The 12666-nt window shown below is 38.2% G+C and overlaps 1 protein-coding gene and 1 pseudogene across 4 annotated transcripts; both read left to right on the top strand.

The window, feature by feature from the left end:
* Positions 1-498: 498 nt before the first annotated feature.
* Positions 499-9602, top strand: LOC104448202 (ribonuclease 3-like protein 2). Of its 4 annotated transcripts, none has more exons than XM_039315782.1 (5): positions 2561-3260; positions 5524-5882; positions 8293-8426; positions 8512-8693; positions 9069-9602. In XM_039315782.1, the coding sequence occupies exons 1-3, from the start codon at positions 2903-2905 to the stop codon at positions 8377-8379; spliced, it is 804 nt and encodes a 267-aa protein (XP_039171716.1). In that variant the 5' UTR covers positions 2561-2902; the 3' UTR covers positions 8380-8426; positions 8512-8693; positions 9069-9602. The 4 variants fall into 4 exon arrangements, with proteins under 4 accessions (XP_039171717.1, XP_039171718.1, XP_039171716.1 ...); XM_039315781.1 differs by having other exon boundaries at positions 8533-8693; positions 9069-9591; XM_039315783.1 differs by lacking the exons at positions 8293-8426; positions 8512-8693; positions 9069-9602 and adding exons at positions 499-1046; positions 2315-2452 and having other exon boundaries at positions 2540-3260.
* A 1301-nt stretch (positions 9603-10903) lies between these two features.
* The window catches only part of LOC104451331, a 45369-nt pseudogene continuing 43606 nt past the window's right edge, over positions 10904-12666 (top strand).

Here is a 12666-nt window from a genome sequence, read left to right as displayed (position 1 = left end):
ATCGAGGAAGGAGCTAATTAAGGTAAAGATGATAGTGGCGGAAGAGAGGATGTTATCGGAGATCGTTGTTCAAGGGGATGATCAGCAAGCTGAGCAAATGAGGAAGGAGCTTTAGCTCAATGAGAAGGGCATGGTTTATTTAGTAGGCATATTTGAGACATGCCCAACTCCCCAGCACTTTTGATGGGGTGTTGGTCATCCGGCACTCGCAGCAATACTTACTATAGGGCCATGCTTATTAGGAAGCTTCATTCTCATCGTAAGGTGAATACCATAGAGAGTCTATCAAGAGAAAGACATAATAATTAATGAAGCGAGATGGAAGGCAAAAATTTCACTAAAAATAGTCACACCTAATTGACACATGTCTCTTTTTGATTGGGCTAGCATATGGTGATGGTGACTTGGCATGGCCGTCCACCTAATATTTTCTCTTTTTGTCTCAAAAGGAGAGAGCTATTTTTCCTTCTTTTTCACCCAATTGAGAATGGTGTGGGGATGGTCGGTAATTTTTGAAAATAACGGCGCGATGTGCGCTTTGCATCGACTCCGATCATGGGGTCCTACCTTATCACATAATTGCGCGTGGTTAGCGGTAAAAATAAACGACTTGCTCACCAAACGCTCTCTCTCTCTCTCTCTCTGTAGTCAAAATCCAAGCGTGATCAAGAAACTTGTCTAGATTACAGACAGAGATGTCTTTTCCCGCTTCCCTCCCTTCGCCGCCGCCGGAGAGGAGCTCCTCGATCTCCGACGTCGAGGCCATCCTGAACTACAAGTTCAAGAACCCGAAGCTGCTCGAGGAGGCCCTGACGCACCCCTCCGTCCAGTACACTCCAAACTACGAGCGGCTCGAGTTCCTCGGCGACCGCGTCGTAAACCTCGTGGTCGGCGACTACCTGTTCCAGGAGTACCCCGACCTAAATGAGGGAAAGCTCACGGACCTGATGAAGGCGAACGTCAGCAACGAGAACCTCGCGCGGGTGGCCTTGCGTCGCGGGCTTTATCCGTTCCTCAGGCACAAAATGCCGAACTCGGATGACCAGGCAAATGCTTCTCAGAATTTTGATTCTTTTTGTGTTCCTGTTCCGATTTTCTTTTTAAAAAAAAAATTGGGCCCTGTTCGGTGAATTACAGTGGTCTGAGATGAGCAGTTGCTTCCCGAGTATTAATTGTCTGTGGAGTCGACTGTCGGTGAGTAAAGTTCGAGGGGCAAGCAACCAGGCATCAGTCATCGGTGTAGTTTTGTCAGATAATTGTTTTCCGCTGTGTTTTGCTAAGTGACACTTTTGGCTTTTGGTACAGATTTGGCGATAAGACTTGGGTAAAATGAGGCCAACACTCAGCTATCTATGTATGTTCGATTCTCAGAAGCATACACTTTCTCTTCTGATTTAATAGGCTTCGGCTGGGTCCGCCGGTCGAAACAATGGATAAAATCAATGGCCCCGGATGGCCACTTTGGGGCTGCTGGGTGGTGAGGGTAGCCACAATGTGCTTGGGGGTCCTTGTTATTGGTTCAAAAAATGTTGGTGGTATTGGTTCTATTCCGGCCACTAACATAGATTGAGATCATATGGCATTTTCATATCTTCCAAAAGTGATGCCAATGGACTGTAGCCGTTCCTGCTGTGGCTGCAATGAATTTTTGTTCTAGGAAAACTATGTCGTTTTGAAGAAAATGTATAAGGATGATACCGCATTCCACATGACATGCGATGATATCGCCAACTAATGGAGTATGCATTTGATCAATGTGTAATGAACAATGGCACTTCATAAATTGTGGATATAATGTCAGCACCTCACATTGTGTAATCAATACCTAATATAGTTTTTCCTTCTCTAGTGGCTAGTCATTTACATACCCGAAGTCTGCATTCTCCATTTTTTCTTAAATGTTTACAAGAAGAAGAAAAAAGCTTTGCACCTTGATATTTATGATAAGAATGTTAAGCTGAAAAGATCTCCATTCTATCTCTACGCGATCTACGGTGTGCGATTCTCGAGAGATTTTCAAACTGCCTCCTTATGGAACTTTTCAGAAGCAACGTTACCATCCAAAGCAGTCCCACCTTGTGTACTAAATTTCTGTGGTTGGTATATTGCTTGCGAATTCTTTGTTTCTCTGGAAAGTTGGAAGTATAATGGCTCAATGAAATGCAACAATCTATTTATCTGTTTTAACTCTATGTGCAATTGTGAATGTACAAATTGTATAATATGGGAATGAGATGTAGATTGAGTTTTTATCTGTTACTTGGTAGTATCTCTATCACTCTTTTTCAATGGGATGTTTCCAGTTATTTTGCAGGTTAGCGAGTTTGCTAGAGCAGTTGAGGAGGAAGATGGGGGATCAGTTAAAGCCCCAGATTTTCTTGCAGATATTGTAGAATCTGTGGCAGCTGCTATCTATTACGATGTTGGCTCTAATTTAAAGAGATTTTGGAAGGCAGGGCATTTCTTTCTTCAATAAGATGATGCCTTTATTTTAATCTTCAAGTTATCCCTTTCAATATCATTGTCGTTTTTAGAACAGATTTGTTTGGCACATGTTCAGATCTTCAAAGGTTTACTGGGGCCTATTGTTGGCCCTGAATCTGTCAAACATGGGTTTGATGGCCCGTTGGAAATTGAGAAAGCCAAACTGGAGCTAGACAAGCTTTGTGTCCAAAAGAAATGGCACAAACCTAATTACAGTACACTTCCTTCTTCATTTGATTTATTCACCATTGTTTTGCCCGCTTTGCTGATGTTAACACTTCCAGGCAGTTTCCTTTCCTCTCTGCCTGTTATTTTGGATTTTTATTGCAAGAATCAGTGATATGGCCAATCGTCTTTGATATTAACTAAATTATTGCTTGCTTTAAGGTAGTCTTGCATATGCTCTACGAAAAGATACATGAGTGATAAAGCTAGTAAGAGCTCATCATGGCCACATTATTTTTGGTATTTTTCAAAAGAGATGAAATGCCAAATGCCTATTTTTTCCTTCTTCACCAATTGTTGGTGCTCTCTTTTTCTGTTTCTTTCTGCTGAAATTTCATGTGGAACTATTCTCTTGATGTCAGTCCTTTTGACTTGCAGAGTGGTGGTGTCGGACCCCCAGCAATATGTTTGTACAGTTGAAATAGTTACGGGTGATGGTGTCCCCTACTCTGTAAAGGGAGAAAAAAGATCAAGCAGAAGAGAGGCAGAGAGGTGTGCTGCTTACCATTTGTTTCTCGCCTTGAACGACCAAGCACAAAAGAGGCAGAGAGGTGAGCTGCTTACCTAATGTTGCTTGCCCCTGAACCAATCTAATAATCTTTGAGTCTCCCCCGAGCGTAAGAATGTGAAGAGAAACGCTTCGCTATTTCTTTGCAGCAGCTTCGTCCATAAGATAACCCCATAGAGCCAATAAGTCCATGTCTTGCTTTCTATCTCTGTCTTGTGATGAGCTTGCAAAGAAGCAACTATAAAAGGATGCGTTCTTTCATATTATTATGGTTGGTTGAGACTCATTGATGTGGACCACGTCACACAGTCCTCTCTTTGCTTCTCTCTATTTGCATATTAAAAAAAAAAAAAAATTCCTCCTTCAACTACCATTCCTGCCTATTCAATCCCCATCGCCATTGCCCTTGTCTTCTCTCTGTCACTATCTTTTTGTCTACCTCCATTAAAGGCCTCAGGATATGTTTGGTTCAGTTTTGCAAATAGGCTTTGAGTGCAATGCAAATGTTGAAAGCCAAAGCTATTTGCAAAAATGCAAATTGCGTTTGGTTTAAATTCTTTGCAGATGAACTTTGAGTATTTTTTTTTTCTATCTTTTTTTATTAAAGAAGGACCCAAACCCTTTGTTGGAACTAATGAAGGGCTATGGTCATCGATGAGCCACATCTAGTGTTGGCGGCCATTAGTTGAGGTCGCCCGGCCTTGGGCGAACTTCGATGAGGGTTCCGTGACCTTATGTCACCCTTGCGGGACCTAGGCAAGGGCGGCTACCTGGGTTGCGTGCACTGGGTTGAGCAACCCTTATCGAGGGTCACCCAAGGTCAAACGACCTCAATCGATGGCCGCGATGCCAAATCTAGCTTGCCGACGACTGTAGCCCTCCATAGGTCCAGTAATGAGGGATAATCACAAATTTTAATAATTGGCAAGGGTAGTTTTGAAAGAAAAAATTAGTTTCAGTATTTGGTTAAATATTGAAAGCCCAATGTTAGTAGGGACCGTCATTGGGCTTTCAGTTTTCCCAAGGCCAACATTTAGCTGAAAATTTCTTGGAAAAATCTGCCATTTCCCAAGGGCCTCTAGAGACCAAAAACCCCTTGAAAAAGCGGTACCAAATGCAACTGTCATTGTTGACCAAGTCGCGGGCCTCAGATTGATAAGTCAGAGTGTATATGACAACCACATTAATTAAGAGCTGAAAATCAAAATTTTCAGCTCATTTCCTAACTTCTAATTATACATAACTTAATTGGTTATTTCAATAGAGAAATCAAACGTAATAAATAAAGGCAGGCTTACTTAATTGGTTAAGTTATAAACTATTCAATTGAAAAGTAAAATGTTACCGACGGTAGCTGTTACAACCACCCAATAATCTTTTCTATATTGGAGAGAAACTAAGAAATTTTCATTTATTATCAAGCAACTTAAAGACTTCATTACATGATATCTTGATTCTTAAAGTTCTAGGATCTATTTTTCAATTTTATCATGTAATTGCACGTGATTAGTGGTAATTTAGAGAGTACCGACATTCTCTTAGAGCTTTCGTATCGTGTTCGATACTTCGACACGTGATACACTCTTCAACACGTGTCCAATGCTTTTTGACACTTGATCAACATGTGTCGAAAAATCTGATGCCTAATCAACTCTCTCAACGCTTTTCGATACGCAAGTTTGGAATTCCAACTTGCAAATTCAGAATTCTGACATGTGTTTTCATCATGTACAAGTCAATTTTAAAAATTTTCAATAAATGAAGGTTAAAATATAAATATGTAAAAATAATAAAAATAATAAATGGAAAAGAAAGAAAAATCTAATATTTTCTTCTCTTTTGACTCTCATTTCCTGTGACGCACAATTCACCTCCGAAGTTCATTTTTCGTTTCTCTTCCAACATGCTCTGTTATGCAAGTCCAAAATATAGACTGTTTTTTTTTTTCCTCTAATTTTTATGAATTATTAGAATATAATTGAATTTGTCAAATTAAAATAATGAATGATATTAAAAAATGGTGTATTAATGTTTTTAGTGTAAATTCATTATAAACTCTTTTATTATTATTTATTTATTTGTGAATTTGAATCAAATTAATTAATTAAAAATAATCATAAAAATAATAATTTATCATGTATATATAATATACAATAAATATAGATGTTCCAACGTGTCGGAATTAACTATATTTTTAAAAACAATGTGTCGGCATATCATCTATCAGTGTTTAGGATGTAATCACCAAATTCTCTCTCGCTCTCATCAAAATCCAAACTTGATCAAGAAACTTGTCTACATTCCAGACGAAGAGATGTTTTCTCCCACTTCCCTCCCTTCACTGTCGCCGGAGAGGGGCCCCTCCGTCTCCCAAGTTGAGGCGATCCTGCGCTACAAGTTCGAGGACCCGAAGCTGCTCGAGGAGGCCCTGACGCTCTCCTCCATCCCGGATGCTCCGTCCTACGAGCGGCTAGCGTTCGTCGGTGACTGCGTCCTAAACCTCGCGGTCAGTGACCACCTAGTCCAGGCTTACCCTGAGCTCGATCAGGGACAGCTCTCGACGCTGCTGTCGGCAAACGTCTGCAAAGAGAAGCTCGCGCAGGTGGCCTTGCGTTGCAAGCTGTATAGTTTCCTCAGTCACAAAATGCAGTACTCGAATGACCAGGCAAGTGCTACTGAGAATTTTGATTCTTTTTGCGTTACGATATTCTTTTTTAAATAATTGGGCCCTGTTTGGTGAATTACAGAGTGTTTGGTATGAGATGAGTAGTTGCTTCCTAAGTTAGGAAGTGACACTCTCCAGATCCCTTTATGATTTATCAAACACTCCAACAATCCATATCGAAAAATTCAATACCTAGTCAACTTTCCCAGCACTCTCCAACATACGGGTCTAGAATTCCAGCATGTGAGTTCGGAATTCCAACACGTGACGCATTGGGTTAATTTTAAAAATTTTCAATAAATAAGGAGTCACAATGTAAATATGTAAAAAACAAAGAATATAATAAATAGTAAAAGGGAAAGAAGAAAAATATAATCTTATCTTCTCTTCCGATTCTTACTTCCAATGACACATAGTTCATTCTCAAGTTTTTTTTCTCTATTCTTTTGACATGTTCTAACAGGCGAGTCCAAAATGTGAATTAACTGTTTTTTTCCTCTAAATTTTATGGATTATTGAAATGGAATTGAATTTATCAAATTGATATAATTAATGATATTAACAAATTGTGAATTAATGTTTTTAGTGAAAATTTATTTTATGGTCTTTTTTATTATAATTTTTTTGTGAATTTGAATCAAATTAGTTTGATTAAAATAATCATAAAAATAATAATTTATAATGTATATAGAAAAACATACATTTAATATATAATATATTTTAATGTGTCGGAATTCTCTATTTTTTTAGAAACGATGTATTGTGTGTCATGATGTATTACATGTCGCGTATCGATATCGGTACTATTTAGTTCCTAAGTATTAATTGTCCGTTAAGTGGACTGTTGGTGAGTAAAGTTCGAGGGGCAAGCCACAGAACATCAGTCATCAGTGAAGTTTGTCGGACAATTGTTTTTTGTTATCAATTACTCGTCCCGAAATAAAATCCTTAATTTCTTTTAGAGTTCAACCAACATGGCCTTGGTGCAGTGGTAACAACACGCATGTGTCTTGGGCATCACGCAATCTGACCACAAGGTTGGCCGATGGGTGGCTTGAATTTCAGGGTTACCCGGAAAGAAAGGAAAATGGGAGGCTCATTGCATCGAGCGCAACTCATGAAAAAATGTTCTATTCAGCATCCTATCAATTTTGGTGGATTAGAGAGTAGTGACCGACGTGATTTGCAGATAACAGATTCGTTCTAGATTAGTGACTATCGTCGGTATATATAGCTAAGGTCACTCAAAATACTTCGAGTTTTATGTTTGTGTCGCTGGGTTCAGCAAAAACTAGTGGAAGTTTGGTGAAACGGCTTCAAAGTTTAGAATTACTTTCCCGTGTTTTGCTAATTGACACTTTAGCTTTTGGTACTGATTTGGCGATAAGAGTTGGTAAAATGAGGCCAACAGTCAGAGAAACATACATTTTCTTTCTCTTTTGATTTAATAGGCTTCGGCTGGGTCCGCCGGTCGAACCAATGGATAAAATCAATGCCCCTGGATGGCCACTTTGGCGCTGCTTGGTGCTGAGGGTAGCCATAATGTGCTTGGTGGTCCTTGTTATTGGTTCAAAAAAATGTTGGCGGTATTGGTTCTATTCCGGCCACTGACATAGAATGAGGTCATATGGCATTTTCATATCTTCCAAAAGTGAGGCCAATGGACCGTAGCCGTCCTTGCAATGGCTGCAATGAATTTTTGTTGGAGGAAAACTATGTCGTTTCGAAGAAAATGTACATGGGTGATACCATATTCCACATGACATGTGATAAAATCGCCAGACTAATGGCGTATGCATTTGATCAATGTGTAATGAACAATGGCACTTCATAAATCGTGGATATAATGTCAGCACCTCACATTATGTAATCAATACCTAATATAGTTTTTCCTTCTTGAGTGGCTAGTCATTTACATACCTGAAGTCTGCATTCTCCATTTTCAGCAGAGTGCTAGGGTAAATATCCTTTTCTATGTCGAATAGTTTTCTTAAAATGTTTACAAGAAGAAGAAAAAAGCTTTACGCCTTGACATTTATGATAAGAATGTTAAGCTGAAAAGATCTCCATTCTATCTCCGTGCGATCTACGGTGGGCAATTCTGGAGAGATTTTCAAAATGCCTTCTTATGGAAACTTTTCGGAAGGAACATTACCATCCAAGCAGTGCCACCTTGTGCACTAAATTTCCTTTTTGAATATTGCTTTTGAGTTCTTTGTTTCTCTGGAAAGTTGGAAGTATAATGGCTCAATGAAATGCAACAATCTATTCATCTGTTTTAACTCTATGTGCAACTGTGAATGTACAGATTGTATAATTTGGGAATGAGATGTAGATCAAGTTCCTATCCGTTACTTGGTAGTATCTTTATCGCTCTTTTTCATTGGGATGTTTCTAGTTATTTTTGCAGGTTAGCGAGTTTGCCAGAGCAGTTGAGGAAAATGGGGGATCAGTTGAAGCCCCAAAATTCTTGCAGATATTGTTAAATCTGTGGTAGCTGCTATCTATTATGATGTTGGCTCAAAATTAAAGAGATTTTGGGAGGTGGGGCGTTTCTTTCTTCAATAAGATGAGTCCTTTATTTTAATCTGAGTTATCCCTTCTGTTATCATCGTCATCTTTAGAATAGATTTGCTTGGTACATGTTCAGATCTTCAAAGGTTTACTGGAGCCTCTTGTTGGCCCTGAAGAATTGCAGCAGCAGCCTGAACCCGTCAACCGAGGGTTTGATGGCCCATTGGAAATTAAGGAAGCCTAAAAGAAGCTACACAACCTTTGTGGCAAAAAGAAATGGCCCTTTCCTAATTACAAGTACACGTCCTTCTTCATTTGATTTAACACTTCCAGGCAGTTTCCTTTCCTCTCTCTGCCTGTTATTTTGGATTCTATTGCAGGAACCGGTGACATGTCCAATTTTCTTAGGATATTAACTATATTATTACTTGCTTCAAGGTAGTCTTGCATATACTCTACGAAAAGATGCAAACTCTACAGAAAGATATATGAGCGATAACGTTGGCAAGAGCATATCATGGCCACAATATTTTTGGTATTTTTAAAAGAGATGAAATGCCAAAAGCCTCTTTTTTTCTTCTTTACCAATTGTTGGTGCTCTCTTTTTCCGTTTCTTTCTGCTAAAATTTCACGTAGAATTATTCTCTTGATGTCAGTCCTTTTGACTTGCAGAAGGGAGGTGTTGGACCCCCAGCAGAGCAAGGAATATGCTTTTACAGTTGAAGTAGTTACGGTGATGGTGTCCCCCACTCTGTAAAGGGAGAAAAAAGATCAAGCAAAAGAGAGGCAGAGAGGTGTGCTGCTTACCTATGGTTGCTTGCCTTGAACCGATCTAATAATCTTTGAGTCTCCCTCGAGCGTAAGAATGCGAAAGAAACGCCTTGCTAATTCATTGCAGCAGCTTCGTCCAGAAGATAACCCCATACACAAGGGGAGTTCTCTGTCTTGTGATGAGCTCGCAAAGAAGCAACTATAAAAAGGATGCGTTCTTTCATATTATTATGGTTGGTTGAGACTCATAGTTAATTAGATCTGTCCAAAGCATGGAATGTTTGGGTGGGTAAATTATAAGAATACATGTTGTATTATCTATTGGATTTCAAATTTCTCAATGCTTTTAGTTATCTTTCCGTTGTTGAGAACTGGCATAAATGTTCAGGTTACCATTTCAAATAATTAGTTATTCATTAATCAATTTAGCAGTCAGTATAATCTTCACAGCAGAAGTCCCAAAGGACTCGATATTGCAGACTGACGGTTTCCGCACTCATTACAACGTCATTTACAGTCGGAAACTCTAATGAATCCTAGGGGACTCAGTTCCTCTTATTTCATTGCTTCAGAAATGTATCAATGATATGAAATATATGCAACTTAAGCAACATTATTGCCCTAAGTGACACATCTGCTGGACAGATCTTTTTATTTATTTATTTATTTTTAGTGTATTGGTTTCACAGTATTATTTTCAATATGAAAACAAAATTCATTAGAAAACATTTGGATGGAGAACCATTTACAAACCATTTTTTTCCTCAGTGCTCGACTTGGACAAACTAAGTGTGGCAGAGAAGACAATAACTCGCTCACAGTTGTTTGAGGAAGTGGCTGCCTCCGCTAATTTGTCGCGGTGATGGGCCTTGCGGCACCAGTAATCGGTTATTATAGTTGCGGCGTTGATGGTGGCAAGTGGTGGTAGCGGCCACGTGAAATAATAAGCCAAAATCAATTATGGAAAGGTCTAATATAATTAAAACTCCCAAATTGATACACATATGATATATGTACCCAAAACTAATTTTTTTCACCACCAAAAACCCCAAATTGATATACTTATAACAAATTTTTCATTCGTCAAAAAAATTGCTGACCTAGATGATACATGGTGACGTGGTATGGTGACATGGCAAGTCCATGTGGACATCCTTAGGGTAAACACAATAAATCTTAAATTGGTACTCTTATGACAAATTTAACGATACTTCTATAATAAAGTTAACGATACACCTATGACAAATTGAAAATTTATATGGATTTTCACGTGGACTTGCCACGTCACCATAATACGTCATCATGTATCATTCTCGTCAACAAATTTAACTGTAAAATTTGACATAAGGTAACGGATGATAAATTTATTACAAATGTATTAATTTAAGGTTTTTTGTGATTAAAAAATTAGTTTGGATAAATTTGTTACAGGTGTGAATAGCTCATCATTTTTTAAAGTACATCAACATTGCAATAACATTGCAATAGAAGTTTGTTGGAGTACATTGAAGAATTTATACCGATGTTTTCTCTTCTACTCATAATATTGTCGTCAGTCCTAGTCAGTGATGATATGGCAACTACTACTCAGAATATTGTTTTTGCTTACGACTTTAGGACCTCGTTCTTTTAGTAATTTTGCCTCACATTTCTATTGTAAGACCTTTAAGGATTTTATAGAAGAAAGTGCATATGCATTTCGTGAAGCCATTTAGCTTTTCTTTCAGTTTGTTTTCATGCGATTTCTGTCTATTCTTCCTTTGTCTACCCCAGCACCGATAATGATGAGTTCTATCTTTGGTGTTGTACAGTGTGTAGCCTCTCACCCTGACACAAGAATGTTGTTCCCCAAAGGTAATATTCTAGATCCTGTTAAAAGGCTATCTTCTTCATCGAAACATTATTGAATAAAGCATAACTTTTTTCTTTTACTTGTGAGGTTTCATCATCAGAAATCACCTAAAATTATCTTTGAAGCATCCAAGTTCGAGAGAAAGATTTACATCACACCGTAAAAGTTGTATGATTACCAGGATTAACTAAATTATGGATTTATAGAAATTCTCAAGTTCAAATGTGATTCTTAGAGGTTACAATTAGATGTGGTTTGGGATTTATACCTCGATCAGTTCCATGTTTCCACCTATCATCGGATAAAGCATACAAACGAGCTAGCAAGTTGCTTTAATAGTCAATTTGATGACTGCGTCAAAATGTGTAGCTGGAAATTTGGTTGCAGTAAACAATTATTTAATGAAAACTTTATAATCTTATGGTGTCGTGTGACATGGCCTTTCATCAGCAAGGATCAAATATTTATGACGATATGGTTGATCCTAACAACTTGTCATTTTGACAATAATTACCTTATCATCAAGTTTCTATAAATTGCTTTGTCCGTGATTGATGGCATATTATCATAATGCTGTTAATTTCTCAGTGTAGAGTCATCAAGCTTGTTTTATTCTACTTCTGACAAATTAAAATTCCTTTCAACTGATACTTTTCTTATTGCACCTTCTAGCCCATATACCTTTATACTTGTATCCTTTCCTCAATACGAGGAGCAAGACGAGGCCATTTGAGTACATGAGACTGACCAGTCTTGGTGTCATAAGTGCCCTGGTTTAGGTACTTGATTCGACCAACATACTATCACTTTCATATCTCAATACATTGACTTTGCATATGTGCATATGCATGTAATTATATACTTGACCCTTGTCTTTGACCACTAATACCTTGTAAGCTATAACTCTGAAATTCTTTCCATTTCACTGGATGTCTGAGAACTTATTTGATTGTAATTTTTCTTTTAACAGGTTGATGACACTGAAGCTAGCAGTTTTCTTTTCTCGACAGAAATTATACCGCTGTGCCTTCAAACTATGGAGATGGGCAGTGAATTGTTGAAAACGGTTAAGTTTCTTCTTTTCTAATTGGAGATATGTTTACGTAAACCAGTATTTTTCAATCCATAAGCTGTCTTATTTCAGAATTTTAGTCTGATTTTTGAATTACATCAGGCTCGTGGCTTTTTTCTCTGCTTGGTGCTATAAATTCAATAATAATTGGTCACCCAGTCGCTCTACTTTTTGCGCAATATAAAAGAAGAGTTCTTTTTGTAGATAAAAAGTCCATATGTGCCTTCCCCATTGAAAGAATAGGAACAAGTCTCGGGCATTATTAGACGCGCTCGATTTTGAAGTAGTGTCCTCCTTTGATTGAGTTTGATTCCTGTGAGCTAGGGTTATATGATGAAGCTTGTATCTGTTGATTTAGAACTTGAAACAATGGCCTCATGTACAGTGAATGCCCTCAAATACCTCTTAATGCTCAACTTAAGTATCTGGTATATAAAATTACTTGAATGGATTATGTCACCTTCGTCAAGTTGGTGCTCATGGAACATGTCTGGGAATTTTGGTTTGTTGCTCAAATGATTTTGTTATCCAAGAAACTTCTTGAACTGCAGGTAGAGCGATAACATAGTTGGTCT

The sequence above is a fragment of the Eucalyptus grandis genome, chromosome 6 (assembly GCF_016545825.1).
Source record: "Eucalyptus grandis isolate ANBG69807.140 chromosome 6, ASM1654582v1, whole genome shotgun sequence".
In the NCBI taxonomy this organism is placed as follows: domain Eukaryota; kingdom Viridiplantae; phylum Streptophyta; class Magnoliopsida; order Myrtales; family Myrtaceae; genus Eucalyptus; species Eucalyptus grandis.
This window is presented reverse-complemented; position numbering and strand designations above follow the sequence as displayed.

Coding starts and splice junctions, on each gene's coding strand:
- LOC104448202 (XM_039315782.1), top strand. CDS start 2,903: ATGAGTGATAAAGCTAGTAAGAGCTCATCATGGCCACATTATTTTTGG. Junction 3,261..5,523: donor AGCACAAAAGAGGCAGAGAG/GTGAGCTGCTTA, acceptor TCTACATTCCAG/ACGAAGAGATGTTTTCTCCC. Junction 5,883..8,292: donor TGCAGTACTCGAATGACCAG/GCAAGTGCTACT, acceptor TTATTTTTGCAG/GTTAGCGAGTTTGCCAGAGC.